This window comes from Ornithodoros turicata, chromosome 5, assembly GCF_037126465.1.
Source record: "Ornithodoros turicata isolate Travis chromosome 5, ASM3712646v1, whole genome shotgun sequence".
Taxonomy (NCBI): domain Eukaryota; kingdom Metazoa; phylum Arthropoda; class Arachnida; order Ixodida; family Argasidae; genus Ornithodoros; species Ornithodoros turicata.
The window spans coordinates 13045231-13063260 of NC_088205.1; the positions used below are offsets into that span (position 1 = coordinate 13045231).

The following is an 18030-nucleotide window of genomic DNA, read 5'->3' on the forward strand; positions in this document are numbered from 1 at the left end:
TTTGCGTTAGAAAACGCGGCCCCCAATTATCCGAGAGTCGGACACGGGACATATATTCGCGGCCACTAAATTGACAGAAACAGCATTGCTCGTGTATGACTTGCAGAGTAGTTGAAAGGTTTACAAAGCAACCTGCGCAACCAGCTGTGAAAATAAAGCTTGCGACTGCAGTCTTACCTTTTGAAATGTCAGTTATTGATCGAAATTTTCGCGTGCCCTTCAAGTTCGCGAAAATTGGTGCTTCGCGAACATTAAGAGTATCACAGTAAATGGAGCGTGACAACGAAAGTCGGCCGAATTTACGTGCCAGCGTAAACGTTTATTGTGTGCCGCGCATTAGGCTGGTTATCAGATCGGGGTGTAAAGGAGGAACTCTCAGAAAGGCTACACGGAGGTACGTGGGCTGAGAACACACACTACCGACACACACATGTATATACTTTCATTTACCTCCGGGCTTGTGGGGGCTGTCAAGATCCCCCCCCCACCTAAACTGCACCCCCTCTCTCGATTCCAGTTCCTTTCCGGTTGCCAAATTGATGCGAAGGCTTGGCATCAATTTGATCCATTAATGTGCTCAAAAGCGCTATTCTTGATTACGTTGGGAGCTTTAATATTTTGTAACCAATCATTCAGCTGATGCTTCAAAAACTTATTGCTGCCCCCCACTCCCTTCTAAGCTGCTAAGCCACGTAATATCACGTGCCCATGCACCCCCACCCCCCAATTCTTCCCTCCGAAAAAGTTTCCAAGTTGGCCCGGAAGATGGCAGGTTATTCCGTTATTCCTAACATATGATGATTAATCCCAGCTTAATGGTTATTACAGTCAACCATCCAAGGAAGTAGAAAGGCGATGACACTTAAAAAAAAAAAAAATGATAAGAAATACATAAAAAATAAAAAGAAAAGTCTCGGGGAAATGGGTATCGTTTCACGAGCTACAGCAACAGGAAAAACAAAAGAAAACTGGTTATTCCTACAAAATTAGCTTCGTTAAAAATACCAAGCCTTTTCTGAAAAAAAAAATAAAAAAGAGAAAGATCTCACTTTTGCCTGGAATGCGAGTGACCTCGGCCCAAATGTACGCGCACCCCCTCCCCTGAACGGACCCAATAATTCGCGGTCAACGGAAAAACGCGTCATTAGAAACACATTACGGAACGGGTTTCCGTGCAGGCGAGAGGACTGTTTACAATATGTTAACAGCGTTCGAATCATTCGCATTTCAAGGACGAAAAGAAAAGTATTTGGTCAGCGGCCAACGCTTCTTAGGAAAACCATGTCAGTACGCCACCAGCTCGCTTTTTAACCATAGCACACACCACCATACAGCACCATGCATAGAATGTTCATAGCACTTTCCCTCAAACCGTCGTCGATGATATCCTGGTCGCGATACAAGAGACTCCCTCAGGGATGCTTGTACACCACGTCCTTTCATTGTTTGTCCAAGAAGCCTGTCATCTGCACCCCTTTCAACTTACATTTACGGGCGTCAAGTTATCGTGCGCGAATCGTAGTAGCCCAAACAGCATAATGCACTGAAAGTGCGAGTGCATAGGTGTGAACAGGTTGGTCAAGGTTATAAATGCGTTAGCATTAGGAGTGTCAAAGTGGAAAAAGCTGTGCGTGCGTGCGTGCGTGTGTGTGGATGGTGAAGCCTCGCGAGGCAGAGGTATAAGTGGACATGTAAAGGGGATATAGGAGGGTAAATGTGAAAGGAGGTAAATGGTTTGAAACTTAAGCTGCTGAAGGTAATTAAGAGTAAGAGGTATTTAAAGGCAATTAAAGCACGAAAGTTGAGTTTAAAGGTAATGAATGTATGATATTTGTAATTAAGAGAAATATTAAATGATACTAAAGATTGCTGAAGGTATTACTGAGGTAGATTACTGAGGTAATTACGTGTAATTAACGTAAATTAAAGGGGAAGTGAGAGTAATTAAAGCAAGTAAATGTAATTAAGGGAATTGCATGAAATTCAATATATCCTCATGTAACCTTCGGTTATCTTGGGTAATTACGGTGTAAGTAAAACTAATTGATGCTAATTAACCGCTAATTAAATGAACTAAATGAATTAAATGGACCAAAAAATTAGTTAAATGGAACCGGAAGTCAAGTATGGACCGGAAAAGGCGCTTAATGCTAACGCATTTCTCTCGCATTCACCGCTAAATCGCCACTGAATATTTTTCTTCGTGGGTAGCTCGCGGAGCACCGCACCCATACGAGGAAATATATCAAGAGTCCGAAAATCACAAAGCCAAACTATCAGAAGGCTGAAAACCAAAAAGCAGAAAAATCGAAACGCCGAACTATCGAAAGGTCGAATTAACAGCCAGAAGCCACCAAGAAATGAAAAGTATATTCGAAAACTTACGACTGGTACATAAAGTAGTTTCACGAAGTCCGAGTTCACGGCAGGCATTGGGAATTAATGTACTAAATAAAAAATATTGTTTAAAAAGCAGAAATCGTGCAGCCTGCGCTAAGGGTTATGAGTTTATTGAACATACTGGCACCCCAATAAACCAGTTAGCCGCGACCGTCACCACCATCACCTCGATAAATTATAAAGTAAATTATCAGCAACCCTTCCAGCCGCGACAGCCGTGAAGTTTATTTCTACGAGTTGATTTTTCAGCCATCAAGTACAATTTATTTTCGAAAAGTTCTGTTTTGAAAAGTGATTTTCTACATCAATTATTATTATTCAATGTATAATCTTTACGGCTTATTTCCGCGAAAAACAACAACTTTATTTTATTATGATTAACAGAGCTCCTTATGTTTCGGCCTTCTGAGCTTATCGGCCTTATGATAATTCGGCCTTCCGATAATTCGACCCTATAATTGCCGTCCCCGATACGTCACCTGCCAGCAGAGGTCGGCACTTGTGACTCCCGCTCACTCACTTTTGCAAGTTCACCGTTTGCTCACTCAGTCTCCGCTCAGCTCTCCGTCTGCTCACTGGTGCTCAACTCAGATTGAGCATGAGTGACTTTTGCCGAGAGGTATGCCTGCCAGTCACACCCCGACGTGCTCGAACTCTCAGCAGATTCTGCTACATAGGGTGGGGAACCCTCTCGCTGCTCTCATGGTACCACGTTTAAAGACATTTGGAAGGTACTGACGTAGCGTTATTTGATGACCAATGCGAGGATATCGGCTAACGAATACGTTTACGGAACTGTCATAATCGAAATGAGAAATAAGACGTGGCAACATCAAAGAGAGAGTGTTCAGGAAGTGAAAATACTCGAAGACCTGTTTGTTTCTGAACACCACGGAAGAACAACATAAGGGTGAAGAATGCATGAGAGGGGAGGCGCAACAAGGTCGGAACCGCTATACATGGACACGCTTTAAAGGGGCTCCTCCATGTCTACTCGTTCCTTGACCCCATCGATGTTCATTAAGGGAGAGACTCAGGCGCAACCCACCAATTACGGCAGGCGAACGTTCACCCCCATCGGTACTTCTGCAAAAAGGTCAGGGACGCGCACGAGCTCGGCTCGCACATCGTGAGGAGAAATCCATGTGGGACCGGCAATCGAACGCCTTTTCTCCGATATGACGCTCCCGTTGTCCATCACTGAAAACTGCAATACTGCACTGGCCCTGACCACGCACGCACACACTTCTGAGTCGGACGACAAAAAGATAAAGAAAGAAATAAACGAACAAGGGCACACGAACTCCTTTTTGTCCCTACAGTCACGGGTTTTGGTTATGCATCATTGCTAACAGTTCACTCGTTTTTTAACTACTATTTCTGCTACTCCTTTTTGTCCCTACGTCTCGGGTTTTGGTTATGCATCATTGCTAACAGTTCACTCGTTTTTTAACTACTATTTCTGCTACTCCTTTTTGTCCCTACGTCTCGGGTTTTGGTTATGCATCATTGCTAACAGTTCGCTCGTTTTTTTAACTACTATTTCTGCTACTCCTTTTTGTCCCTACGTCTCAGGTTTTGGTTATGCATCATTGCTAACAGTTCACTCGTTTTTTAACTACTATTTCTGCTACTCCTTTTTGTCCCTACGTCTCGGGTTTTTGTTATGCATCATTGCTAACAGTTCACTCGTTTTTTAACTACTATTTCTGCTACTCCTTTTTGTCCCTACGTCTCGGGTTTTTGTTATGCATCATTGCTAACAGTTCACTCGTTTTTTAACTACTATTTCTGCTACTCCTTTTTGTCCCTACGTCTCGGGTTTTTGTTATGCATCATTGCTAACAGTTCACTCGTTTTTTAACTACTATTTCTGATACTCCTTTTTGTCCCTACGTCTCGGGTTTTGGTTATGCATCATTGCTAACAGTTCACTCGTTTTTTAACTACTATTTCTGCTACTCCTTTTTGTCCCTACGTCTCGGGTTTTTGTTATGCATCATTGCTAACAGTTCACTCGTTTTTTAACTACTATTTCTGCTACTCCTTTTTGTCCCTACGTCTCGGGTTTTTGTTATGCATCATTGCTAACAGTTCACTCGTTTTTTAAATACTATTTCTGCTACTCCCTTTTGTCCCTACGTCTCGGGTTTTGGTTATGCATCATTGCTAACAGTTCATTCGTTTTTTAACTACTATTTCTGCTACTCCTTTTTGTCCCTACGTCTCGGGTTTTTGTTATGCATCATTGCTAACAGTTCACTCGTTTTTTAAATACTATTTCTGCTACTCCCTTTTGTCCCTACGTCTCGGGTTTTGGTTATGCATCATTGCTAACAGTTCATTCGTTTTTTAACTACTATTTCTGCTACTCCTTTTTGTCCCTACGTCTCGGGTTTTTGTTATGCATCATTGCTAACAGTTCGCTCGTTTTTTTAACTACTATTTCCGTCTCTTGTCTATTCTTTCTTTTTCTTGTTTTTTTTTTTTTTTACTATCTCCGGTGGTATAGTGATTAGGATGATCGCTTTCCACGCCGAGGCTGGGAGGTGACACGGGATCGAATCCTGTCACCGTCTGTGCTGCCTGAGGTTTTCCCTGGGTTTTCCGAAGACTTTCCAGACGAATGTCGGCCCAAGACGCATACTAACCCCCCTGCCTGTCTCCACTTCTTCCTGCTGTCCTCTCTCTATCTGTCCACGTCTGTACGCCGCTCATAGCTACAGTTGCATCGCGGTGGTAAAACGGAATTAAAAATATACATATATATATATTTATTTAAATTCGGGGTCAACACCACGATGCAACGGTGGCTATAAGCGGTTTGTAGACAGCCGCAGAGAGCACAGTATCGAAGGAGTCAGGTGACGGGGGGAGGTCTGGCAGGAATACCAGAGAAGACATCTAAGAGCAGAGCCGGTGGGGGATGCGAACCTACCACCTCTCTGTCTTTAACCTAACCTTGTGGCTTTTACCACAATGGGCGGATGCTTGATCCCCCTCATTTGGGATAGGTGACTTCTTTTCAAGATTAAAATAACCTTTGTGAACTCCCTACGTATATACACTCGTAGCAAGAAGTCACCATGCAGGTGAAGAGCCCTCGCAGATTGGAAGCGTGTCACTCCGTCATGTCCACGGCTATTTGTCATACACACCATTCCCACTGCACTTGCTGGGCGTGTTCAGCCGCGTTCGGCTCCCCGGCGGCGACGGAACCATGAAAGGAGAGAGATTAAAAAGCGTGGTGGCGCCAGTCCGTAGAAGCTCATCTCTCACCGGAAGCGGAAGCGCTCTCTCCCACGTCTCCATCGAGGAGCCCTTTTTCTACTGGCACCAACCGCCAGGGAACGTCGACGGAACACTGATTCAAGATTTATTTACGTTCAGTCTTTCTGCTCACGAAGGAAACGAACGATGAATCCGAAACGTTTTCGTTTTTCCGATGAGCCGCAGCTCCCTGATCGCTCTTTCAGCTCCCATAAATGAACTGCGAGTGGTACCCGAATCTCGTTATTAACTATTAAACTAAAACGGAAACACAACAACAGCGGCTGCGCCATGACAATGCCCCAATTTTCGCGAATTTCGCGAAATAGAAAATTCGCGCAAATTCGAGGGCACGCGAAAATTTTGAGCGAAAAATGCCACTTCCAAAACAGTGATATAACCGTAAATTTTATTTTCGCCCTTGGTCGCTAGTAAGCATTATTCAATTCAATATATTCTTAATTAAATATAGTGAGGGACAATTAAGGAGCACCACAAAGCGATGTTACCAAGCCACGGACTTTGTGATCCAGATTTCGCGAAATTCAGTGCCCGCGGATATGTGCCCCAGGCATGATTCGCGAAAAAATCGTGTCGCGAAACAAAAAGCGTGACAAGGGCGCGTGACAAGACAAGACAAGCGTGACAAGAACTCAACGCGTGTCTGCATTGACACAGTTCCTTTGGCGTTTCTTCGAGCGCTGCCTTTTCCAACGACACTGTCTACAGATGATATCGACTTAGTCTGTAGCACATCTTACGCTCCCTGTCCTACGGGAAAATCATTCAATGTGAACGCCAATTCAAGTCAATTAAAGTCATTCTTCGAGCTACGTAGAGTTACACACCACAAAATAAAATGCCATTCGCGAATGTTGGCAATGATGATTCTAAAGTACTAGGACCGCATTTTACAACAATATATAACAAACAACAAATAAGATTGTTTATTTATTTATTTATTTATTGTTATTTCAGCTTTCATGCTCGACGCACTATTATCCCCTTCGCGGCTGGGACGGGAAACAAACGTTAGAATTTACTGTGCCATGCGCTTCTTAATTCAACTGAAAATGTCGGTATTGACGTTGTTTATAGTAAGTATGGTGACATTGTCGATTATTTTTTGTGTTGTCGAGTCCTTTTTTTATATATTTTATCGTGCGTCATGGAGTAACATAGCGATTATATTAATGCTGCCAGTTGCTTTCTGCTGCTGCCTTGTCAAGTCGCATACTGCGGCTTTTTGTTCACTTTCATTCCACGCTTTTGTGAATAAATCGTTATTATTATATGCATACATTTGGTATTTATTTCTTATCTTCTTTTTTAACTGTTTTAGCAGCGTGGAAGCGACGTTTTGTAGCCATAACTGCTCGTGATGGTGAGCTAGAAAGACATTCTAGTGCTTAGCAGTCCAAGTCCAAGCACGAGTCCAAAGCAGGGATCGGAGCCAGAACTGAACCCGAACCGAAAACCGAAAAAAAAAAAAAAACGTTATCTTCTGACGAACCCGAACCGAACCGAACCCAAAAATTTTTTTTCCTTGTCCTGAACCGAACCGGAACTCAACCGAAAAAGATTCCTATGGTTACCGGTTCGGGAATCGGTTCAGAGGTGAAATAATTGTACTGCTGACCGACCTTTTTTTGACTCTCCTGAGACGGTTATCTCACACCTTTCTCTTACAACCGTGTACGGTGAGCGTTAGCTCGCTTTCATGTAGCAAAATTACTGTCCATGAACGACACCTGTAAATTCTGTACGACGACCTGTAAATGTCCCTACCACTTACCGATTTTTTTTTTGTCTGTGTGTGTGCGGGGTGGGGTGGGGGGTGTTCTCCCTGAGCCGAACCCGAACCGAACCGATATACCTGAACCGGTTCAAGCTGATAATTTCGGTTCAGTGGAGCTAAACCCGACCCGAGCCAATATGCCTGAATCCGAACTGAATCGGACCGAAAAAAATACCGGTTCTAATCCCTAGTCCAAAGTACGTTCAACAAATAAATATGGCCGACACATCGGACACTGAAAGTGGCTGGGAACGATAGTAGTTCTTTGCAAGTTGTGCGTGAAGTCGTCATTTTTAATGTTGATCATGAGCTTGTGCGGCACATATCTGCCGAGAACTTTTCGAATTCGACTCTTTTTTTTTCTTCCGTACTATTTGGCGTTGCTATTTTTTACTGATTGCACCGTCGACACGACGGAGTTCCTGCCAACGCAAAGGCGGATGTCATACTGCCCGGTTCTGTGTTCTGGCGGTTTCCTTTTGACGTATAGGATATGACTGGTGTGTTGCTTTTTGACGTGAAAACGTCTGTAGGTTCGGTTTGGTAGCCCGGTCAAAACTTACGATGCTAAGAAATTATGCCGAATTTCATGACGCGATAACTCGGTGAGTAATAAACCGATAGCAACCAACCGGCTAAATCTAGATAGCTTACACGTGTAATATTCTAGCTAACAAGGTCATTGCGGCGGCTGACGCAATCTCTCTGTGTGGCGGACGCGTGCGGGAAAGACGGAAATTTAGGGGTACGCGTACCTTGCGGGCAGTCTATCTCGCGCATGCGTGAAGCTAGGACGCCGATCGAGGTGTGGTTGGAAAGCGCTTGGCAGGATCTACCTGGCCCTTAAACAATATCGGCTTCAAAAACAATAACCAAAATTTTATAAATTTGCAAAGTTGCAATATAAAAATTTTGCCAGAATGTCGGCATATATGAAACTAAAACATGACAAGAATCGAAGGAAACGGGAATAAGAAAGGGCGGCTCGAGAGGTATATACACATAAAGTCCCCAGGGTCCAGTACCGATGCGATCGAGAGAGCTGCGAGAGCGCCGAAGAAGATGAGCGGCGGAGGCAAATTGGACTGCCGGCGCGTACAGCGAGCCCTTACCCTCTACCAGCGGGGCAACCTCGACTTGTGTGAGTGTGTAAGTGACCTACAAAGACGATGGAGCACGTCCAGCGGGGGGGCTCAGCACCGTGGAGGAGTCAGGCCCACAGGGAACCCCAGGCGCAGCGGCAATGGGAGGCGGTGCGCGCCGCCTTCGCCGTGTCGTTAGTTAGTATTAATAAATGGCTAACGACTGGGCTGAATAAATGACTAAACACTTACATTTCTTTCATTAAAATTCCGCAAAGGAGCAAAGGAATCGGAGATCGTGACGTCCTCATGTAAAACACTACGGCTCGGACACGACTGAGCCAACACCACCTAGATACTGAAAGCCTGTGCTTACTCGTCTACGTGACGTAACAACTAAGAGTCAGTCAATCAGGACTGTGCTTTCAACGGCCGTAGCCAATCGCGAACGTGCTTTCAGCGGTCGTAGCCATGGAATCGAGCCACCGTCAGCCGCACGGACAGCCACTGTCGTCTGCGAGTAGTGAATGTCCCCGCGTACTAAATGGGAAGACAAAATGAAGTTCAATACCGTCCCAAGTTTTTCTCGAGACTAATTTTCTGGCAACCGTGTTGCACTTTTAGTCTGCAGGGTCAAATTTGAGAAGATAGCTGCAATAATTTGTGAGTTCTTGAATTAGCAGAATGGCGCAGTGCGGTAGCAGACGAATTCTGACTTTATGTAAACACGTAGCGAAGAAGGGAGAGGAAGCATGGGCAGGCCTTCTGTATGTAGATGGCGTTCACTGAGCCCGTCCATTTTTTTTCTCTCTCTCTTACTCTCTCTCTGTCTAGAAGAGACTCAGTGCAACTGTGCAGAAAACATGAAATTTCCTCTATAGCTCAACTACGTTCAAAAAGTTTTTCGGCTGGGAAAGGAATTTCGTAAAATAGCATCCGTTCTACAATATGTCCCGTCGTCGAAGGAAGGCGTATAGACACCAGGATAGGAAGCAGCGGGGAAGGATATGAAACGCAAAGTTCTCAAAGAAAGGCAAATGGGAGCTTTCGAACAGTACTCCTAGTCGGAGAGGTTCCCAAGTGAACACCGTTAATATCGCACGGAGTCTACTAAACTGTTGCCATCAAATTCCCTGACTTTTCCAGGTTTTCACTGACTATTTCAAGCGAATTCCCTGACCAAAACAAGAGGGAACTTAGTGCCTGCTGTTACGTTTTGATACAGATCCCTATATTAAAACATAATTAATTGAGAAATTAGTAAGACAGCCCTACTTTTCTGCACCTCTGAGCATGTCATATTGGCAAACTGCTACTCGCGGCAACATTGCTGCAGCGTGGCCGCTCAACCAGTCATCAGCACTCGCGATTCACAGCGCATCATGACGATTTTCCGACTTCAGCTGTCTTTTTGGCAGACTCCCTGACAATCCCCTGACTTTCCAGTTGCATCAAAATTCCCTGATAATTCCCTGTTTTCCAGTTTGGTAGACACCCTGCTATCGACACCAACCCAATAGACTCGGTACTGGTCTTGCCGCTTGCAGTTCTTATCAGCAGTTGCAGCCGCTTGCATGGGATTGTCATGGAGTTTGCCAAAAAGGCAGCTGAAATCAGGGAAAATCGCAGAAAATTGCCGTCATGATGCGCTGTGAATCGCGAGTGCTGATGACTGGTTGAGCGGCCACGCTGCAGCAATGTTGCCGCGAGTAGCAGTTTGCCAATATGACATGCTCAGAGGCAGAAAAGTTGGGCTTGTCTTACTAATTTCTCAATTAATTATGTTTTAATATAGGGATCTGTATCAAAACGTAGCAGCAGGCACTAAGTTCCCTTTTGTTTTGCTCAGGGAATTCGCTTGAAATAGTCAGTGAAAACCTGGAAAAGTCAGGGAATTTGCCAGGCTGGCTACGTTAGCTGCAGGCAAAAGCTCCGCCCGGGAGAACACAGATATTACTTATGAGTCGTTTGTATCCTGTCATAGTCTTTCGCTGTGCCCGGACTCGGGCTTTTTAATGGTACCTCAGTACCAAAAACCTGTCTCGGTATCGTTCCTAGCAGAGCGAACACCACGTACGACGCCTAGTCGTTCCGCGGGTAAAGGATGATGTGGCAGGCGTCGGCCCAGACGACGTCTTGGCGGAAGCTCTGGGGGCCCAAAAATACCGGAACTTTCCCCCCCTTGGCCTTGGAAGCGGTTCATCATCGCCCTTTGCGTCATTTCTCACGGCCAGGTAACGCCGCCCACGGTAAAGGCAAACTCTACGTCCCGGTCGGGAGGGAATGCAGAAGAGACTCAACTCTTGACGGGCAATCAAATAAACCGTATCAATCATCACCCCGCCATTTGATGTTTCGAAATTTCCCCCGTCTCCCCTTTCTGCGCATTCTCCGAGCGCGAGGATATTTCTTGCTTGACATCGTATACTCTCTCTGTTTACTCAGCTGTTCTACGTGATCCTTACGATGGCTACTGTCTGTAATAACATAGCCGGGAGTAGGTTTACACCCTTATCCGTCTGAATATCTCCATTTTGTGTTCAATAATTTGAACGAAATGTTGCGTATCTCTCTCCTTCTTTTATAGGAAAATGTGCTTTTGCCATTTGATAATATCCGTTATTTTCTGTATGTTACAATATGGCAGTACGCGTACAGCACCAATATAAAGGCCCTTATGCCGGCTCTTAGGCGCACATAAAATAGTATAAATAAAGATATAGATACAAGAACCCATATGTATGCCGAGAGACAAAAAAAAAAAAAAAAAAGATGATGATGACGTAAGAACACAAACAGTTACGGGTCGGAAATACCTGCCCGCTAGCATGGAGTGGTTATTATTGTTTTTTCTACCAACGCTGCTTGGTATAGACTACATGGCACCTTGCGGCAAAAATACCGCTGTAAAAACAAAACAGAAAGATACGAAAACACCCAATTACGCTCACACTATACCGAAACTATGTAGCGCTTACATAAAGTGTTACCGGCACAGCGAGAACTCGTTCACCTTTCCAAATTAGCCCAAGGGCTGAACGCTAACCGAACGGGTTTCTCGGCGTACTACGAGGTGTCCCAAAAATCACCCATAGCCGCCCGCCATTATAGCCGTACGCACGTACACACTCTAGGCATCCACAAAAGAGGAAAAGTAAGAGTAATTCATACACATCTCGTTGTACCATTTGTCACTTAGGGTGGGTTCACACGAGGGACGCATCCCCGGGATAAGTCCGCGGATGGTGTAAACGTCACAGCCTACGTCATCAAAATGTGCGTCTTCTCCGGTCCGCGGAGGACCGGAATCCCACCGCGGACCATTCGTCTCCGACCCACAAACGGTCCCCGTGTTGGCGGGGGACTTGAGGATGGAGCAGCGTCTTTTGACTTTTTTTTTCTTTTTTGGACTGGCTGTTTTACAGCTCTGACCGCTGAAGCAGAGGGTATTCGAAGAACAGCATAATAAAAGAGAGGAATCTTGTACGGGTCTTCACGAAGCAAGAAAAAATGGGGAAAACGAGGGTTTTGCTACGAGCAAGCGGATCTCCAAATACGATACCCACTATAGCACGGCGTGGAAATGTGACCTTATTGCACGATAGAACAGTAACAGATAAATTATGATTATGATAGGTTTTGCATATGCATTTGTCGCTTTGTACTGTAAATAGCTTTTACTACGTGTCCAGACTCGAGAACTCACAGTTGTCTGTTTCCTTCGCTGAAAACTCAGTGCAGTTTGAATTCTTTCTTTTCAACAAAGTGGAGATTTTATGATTCCACGGCACGGCAACACTGCTCGTACGCAAAGGCGGCGACCGCGAAATGTGTGTTGTCATCGACGTAGCAGTTTCTTTTTTATTTCGCTAGTGCAGTGGTTCCCTCCATTGTGGAATGCTAGAGGTGCAATAATGTACCGCAACGTATAAAATGTCATTTTTTCTGTTCAACCACAGTGCAGAAAAGTGAGAAAACTGGTTCACGCAGCCTGATAAGTGTTGTTGGAGACGGACTTATCCACTCCCATCCCTCGTCCCGTGTGAATGCTCAGCGGGGACGGGGACTTCTCCGTCCACGTGACGTCACCGCCCGCCGCGGACTTATCCCGGGGATGCGTCCTTCGTGTGAACCCACCCTTACAGTCGTAGCGTCGCTGGAGCTTCTTTAGAGTAACAACAGAGAGACACTCAGGGAAGTAAAGGTAGTAGTAAACTTCCCTTGGCCGTAACGAACGCGTTATGCCAGTGGACGGGCCCCGTTTCGGTCTTGCTTCCCGAAGAATACGCGCTTCCGAAAGTTTGCCAACGAACGTAATCTGGGCTTGCGTTTCGTTGATGGTGTTCACAAACGGGACGTGGACCGGGACAGTGTGCGCGGTTATATTGGGACAAATACATACAAAGCCCCAATTTGCCTAAAAAATTAACGATGAAAGATGAAAGTCACTGAAAAGGTTAGCCAGCTGTAGGACTCGAACCCACATCTTCTGGATTGCCGGTCCAGGGCTCTACCAACCTTCTCAGTGACTTCCAGGCTGCGGCACACCCTTTGGCCCCCGCGTGCACGCAAGTGCAACATCTTGATTTGCAGATAGAAACCGAACGGTTAAGAACGAGAAAACAAGGAAGAACGGGACATCCGCCCTGTTCTTCCCTGTATCGTATCATCGTCCATTTAGTCTTCAACATCAAGAGGGTGCTATACCGCCCTCCTAATTACACCAGCTAGCTCGCGTGCTGTTACTATGTTCTACGTATATAAAAATGCTTCTCAAGTACTATCTTCGTCACATAAATCATTTCCTACGAATGTAATATATCAGCGGATGGTCGAATATACCCAAAGTCTGCGCGGATGCGAGTACATGTACTATTTTAAGGTGCGTGGATCTTGTTAAATAACATTCACGCATTCTATCAGCCGTCCTAGTGTGGAACGCATTACGTAACGGTGTGCATTGTAAACATTGTTAATCCCGAGTATCTTCGTGAGCAGCTGTGCTTGTACGTTTCAGATGCTGTGCATAACCCTGTTGATTTGTCACGTGACTTCTGTGCACCACCTTTTTCTGATTGTCTGTGTGCTGGTATAGTTTGTTTGACGGAACGTTTTCTGCTTATCTTTTTGGTTAGTCAGTTGGCTACCCAGTTTTCTTTTGTTTGCATGCTTGCACACTCCTGATGTAATGCCTTCGGGCCCTTTTGAGGTCCTGGTACATAGTAAATAATAAAGCGCGTGAGATCATTGGAATCATTGGACTGGCATTCTTCGAGGTTCTCGTGGTGAGTCAAGAGGAATGGTGTTGCAGCGATGACGAGTTTTTCCGAGGATTCCCGATGCAATTTCCTCCACGACAACTCTTCGCCATGTCAAGGTCGCGAAGAGACACGGTTCTCCGCGGATTTAAATGTTCTGTAGACAGCACAAAGGGACAGCAAATTTCGCACTTGAAAAATATTCATGAGTAAAAACTTACAGCCAAAGAGAGGACGGGATACAACGGTAGAAACACACAACAGCGGGAACTGCAGACTCTCAACTAAAGGAAGAAAGTATGACACAGATAGTGATAAAGGTAAGGGTAACTGAAAGGTAAGGGTAAGGTTTTTAACTAACGTACTGTTAATAAATCCTTTAGTTGAGAATCTGCAGTTCCCGCTGTTGTGTGTTTCTACCGTTGTGTCCCGTCCTCTCTTTGGCTGCAAGTTTTTACTCATGGCTATGTACCAACTACCCCAAATTTCTACCTTGGTGAAAAATATTCACGGATATTTCGGTGTCGTGAAATGTAGGTACGTACACGTCTTGAACATTGACCTTTTAAATTTCGTCTTAGTCCGAGGAAGCAACCGTGTTTATGAGAAGAGCCCGGTTGCGGATATGGGGAGCGAGGAGGCAAATCTGCTATGGTTCTGGAATATTATTTTGCTGGATGGATGGAAAGGACTTGCCTACCGTGGAATATGGCGACAATTATATCGTCAGCCCTGTAGTTAGCAAAGCTGTATTATCTGTTCTGTTACGAAGTTAAGCATATAAAACCTACGTCAAAAATAGATTATGCAAGCATTGCTTGGGACCCTCATACGGTGACGAATGTTGATAAACTGGAAGGTATATCGTCAACCTTGTAGTTAGCAAAGCTGTATTATCTGTTCTGTTACGAAGCTAAGCATATAAAACCTACGTCTAAAATAGATTATGCAAGCATTGCTTGGGACCCTCATACGGTGGCGAATGTTGATAAACTGGAAGGTATACAAAACAGAGCCCTCAGGTTTATTTTTAACAGTTACAAAAGAACCGACTCAGTTTTTGGATTATATGGAGGGGCTGGCCTGGACTTATCGGAATCTCGTCCAAAGATAAATTGGCTGAAGCTTTTGAATTTGGCTATCCATCAAAAGTTAAAGATAGATGCTCGGGCTTACCCGCAGTAGTGACACACAAGAATCATACTCATAACAATTCAAAGCATTTAATTTAAAAATATGTCATTTTTAGACTTTCGTGTTTCCCGCTAAAAATATCTGAATGGGACACTCACCCTCGGGATGTGGCCGATTCTCAAACGGTGGAATTATCCATACCTCACATAGCCGAGGACATAAGATGTAATTCCAAGCTGCCTTCTCGGCAGCTTTTTGCGAGTGTCCCCCAGCACAAATGTGGGTTTTTAAAACTACAACTATTTATCAAACATGAACTAGATACACTTCGTTTTTAATTCAGTCTTTACTTATCTTCTCGTCGCCTCATACTCCCACTTAAGCCAGTGGCACGTCTAAACAAAATAAATAAATAACTCTGACCCACCTAAGATTACGCGAAGACAGTGACAGGTCGCCTCACCTACTCAAAAGAAGAAGAAGAAGAAAAAGCAGCGGAAGACACAGCTATGTGCGCGTGCAACCCTGACATGTAATCCCCCCTTCTCATAGGTAAACAGTGCAATATTCAATCGTCTCTCGAAACACCAGTACGGTTTCCTGAAGCAATCAATCATTGTCACCCTTGAAAAACAATGAAAGGGTAGCTCACAAATGTATCGCTTTCAAATCGATTCGCCCCTTGCGCTTTTTCTGTGCCATGGCAACCACTTACCCTCTCTCAATTCATATCTTTCTCAACTAAAAATGGAACTCGTTGTTACTGAGATCTTCCGTACAATAAACGAAACAAAGCACTCCAACGAGAGCATCATTTTTAAAGAGATACGTGCTGCAAAACAATCAGTTCGCAGTCTGACGCTGCATATTGCTCGCGGTATCAAATATCGAGTGTATATTCGCGAATTAGCCAATGTCTTGGGTGCTTCAAAAGATACCAGTCCTGCTCCCTTTACTTTTCCGACAAGGACTTCCGACACATGACCAACACGGATATCCATTCTGGCAGCAGTTCATGTCATCTTTCAGTTCAGGATAAGCAGACGACAGCATGCGACGCGCCTCGTATGCTAGACGCTGATGCCTTGTGTCCGTGCGTGCACGCTTTTTTCTTTTTTTTTTTCATGAGCGCCGTTTTTAGTGAAAAATAAAATAACACGCGATCACAGGAAACTCGGTAAAGGCGAAAAGCCAGCGATCGTGTCATCTGCACGACGACGAAGGAACACATTTAAAAACTGCTATAAGAACAATAAACGCTAACATCTGCATTCCATTTCGGACTTTTGCTTATCCGATTCGCCAGTCTGCACGTGCTCAACCATCCGGCGGCTACGTTAGACAGGGAGGGAACTTTTCTCATCTGCTCCATTTCGCAATTACTTTTGCTCCCATCAATTATTTCAAGCACGGTTTCACTGCTTGTCGGGACATCTAGGCGGACCACTGCGGTTGTGTGTGTCCATCTGCTCTTCTTCTGTCACCGCAAGTTCTGCGCTTCGTGTGACATCATGTAATCGTACCAAGAAGCCCAATCTTGGACCTTGCTTAAAATCCGGTCCGGCGTGGTGTTTGGAGAAGGAATTCCTTTCAAAAAGGTTATAGAATATAAACAAAATTTCAAATCACAAAAAGAACATGCTAACTGCAAAGTATAGTAATTGAAACACGAATTTCGCGTTCGTTGTGTGGTTCACATCGCGTTCACTGTGGCTGATAGATAAGACATATCGTACTGGTGTGCGCCTCATGCAACAGCGGATACTGGGTTTCTTGTGTATTGGCATCGGAGCGGAAGAACAGACACTCGACTGGTTCCCACTAACGTTCCACACGGACCAGATTGGAACCACGTTTCTTGCTCGTGGTAATACGGAAATCACCCCTAACAATGCAGGGACCTAGTAAACTGCCCTTTACAAAGCTTTGCCTGAGAGATGATAGGCTGATTTTATGGTTTCTGGCTCAACAACAGCTAAGGTGCGTGCGAAGTCTATGGTACTTTGCCTGGGAGTGAGTACAACTCGATGATAATCACGTTCCTTGGAGAACTCAACCACGTACTTTTACGAACGGGTATGTGCTGATAATTCATAACGAAGGTATGTCAGCACATGTATGTTCGTGAAGATTTTTAATGTCAAAATGATAATCGCAATTGCCAGTCCGCAGTCCACTAAATATATGAACGCTGAAGACACTTCGCTCTAAACATGTCGTCGAACACAACGGCTGTGAGAACTCCCCCGAAACAGAACTGGGCCTCCTCCACGACGACCGACAACTTTGGATTACGCCTTCGTCATTCGTCGGGATTAATACAGAGAAAATCTTCAGGCCTCGTACGGTGACTAGTACACAGGTGCGAAACATGACATTTCCGCAAATCAAGCGTACGGAACGAAGCACTGGAAAGCTGCGCGGTGCTGCTGCCATTGAACCAGACGATCGCGTCGGGTCATGTCGAGTTGAAGGATTGTGCCATCGCCTTCTGTGACAGTCGTCCGTGTTAGTCATGCTGCCGTATGTTGCACGAAACCAGCAGATGTTACGCAAAACCCAACAAACGTCCGATAAAGAGTGGTAAATGTTGGAGCAAAGCAACAGCCCCGATGAAAATAGTCAAAACAATGGGCGCCAAAATTAACTTTGGAAAAGTCAAAGAGGACCACGGCTTACCCAGAAGAGCAGGTTCAAGATGACCACTGTGTATTTCAGACACGCGTAACATCCTTTGAGTGCCATATTGCTAGTTGAGGTGTATTCCTTTCGGGAACGAGAAAAGAAATAATGTTTCCGCTCGACGCGATAAACAAACAGCGTGGAGATTCCTTCGAACGCTGACGACTGCCGCAGCGACTGACGAACCTCCCTCCACCGGATCAATAGCCCCTAATGCGCATGCGCTGCCGCAAGGCTTCGGAGAGGGCGCTTCCGTTCTTGGCGTCGCGAGCGGGCGTGCGTTTTCGAGGTACGGTTGGTACGGTCTAGGGCGAACTACTACCTACTACTAGTTCACCATGCTCGAGGAGCCATCAGGGGCACGTCCAGATGAGACACATCTGCCCAGTGAAAGTGCCCAGATCCA

The 18030-nt window shown here is 45.1% G+C and overlaps 1 protein-coding gene across 1 annotated transcript in view; it reads right to left on the bottom strand.

Annotated features, from left to right (window-relative positions):
- LOC135394064 (CD9 antigen-like) overlaps positions 1 to 17834 on the bottom strand; it is a 29286-nt gene extending 11452 nt beyond the window's left edge. The window contains exon 1 of the mRNA XM_064624529.1: positions 17622 to 17834. Within this exon, the coding sequence (XP_064480599.1) occupies positions 17622 to 17687 (66 nt within the window). The 5' untranslated portion in view covers positions 17688 to 17834. The remainder of the gene's footprint in view (positions 1 to 17621) is intronic.
- Positions 17835 to 18030: the final 196 nt, after the last annotated feature.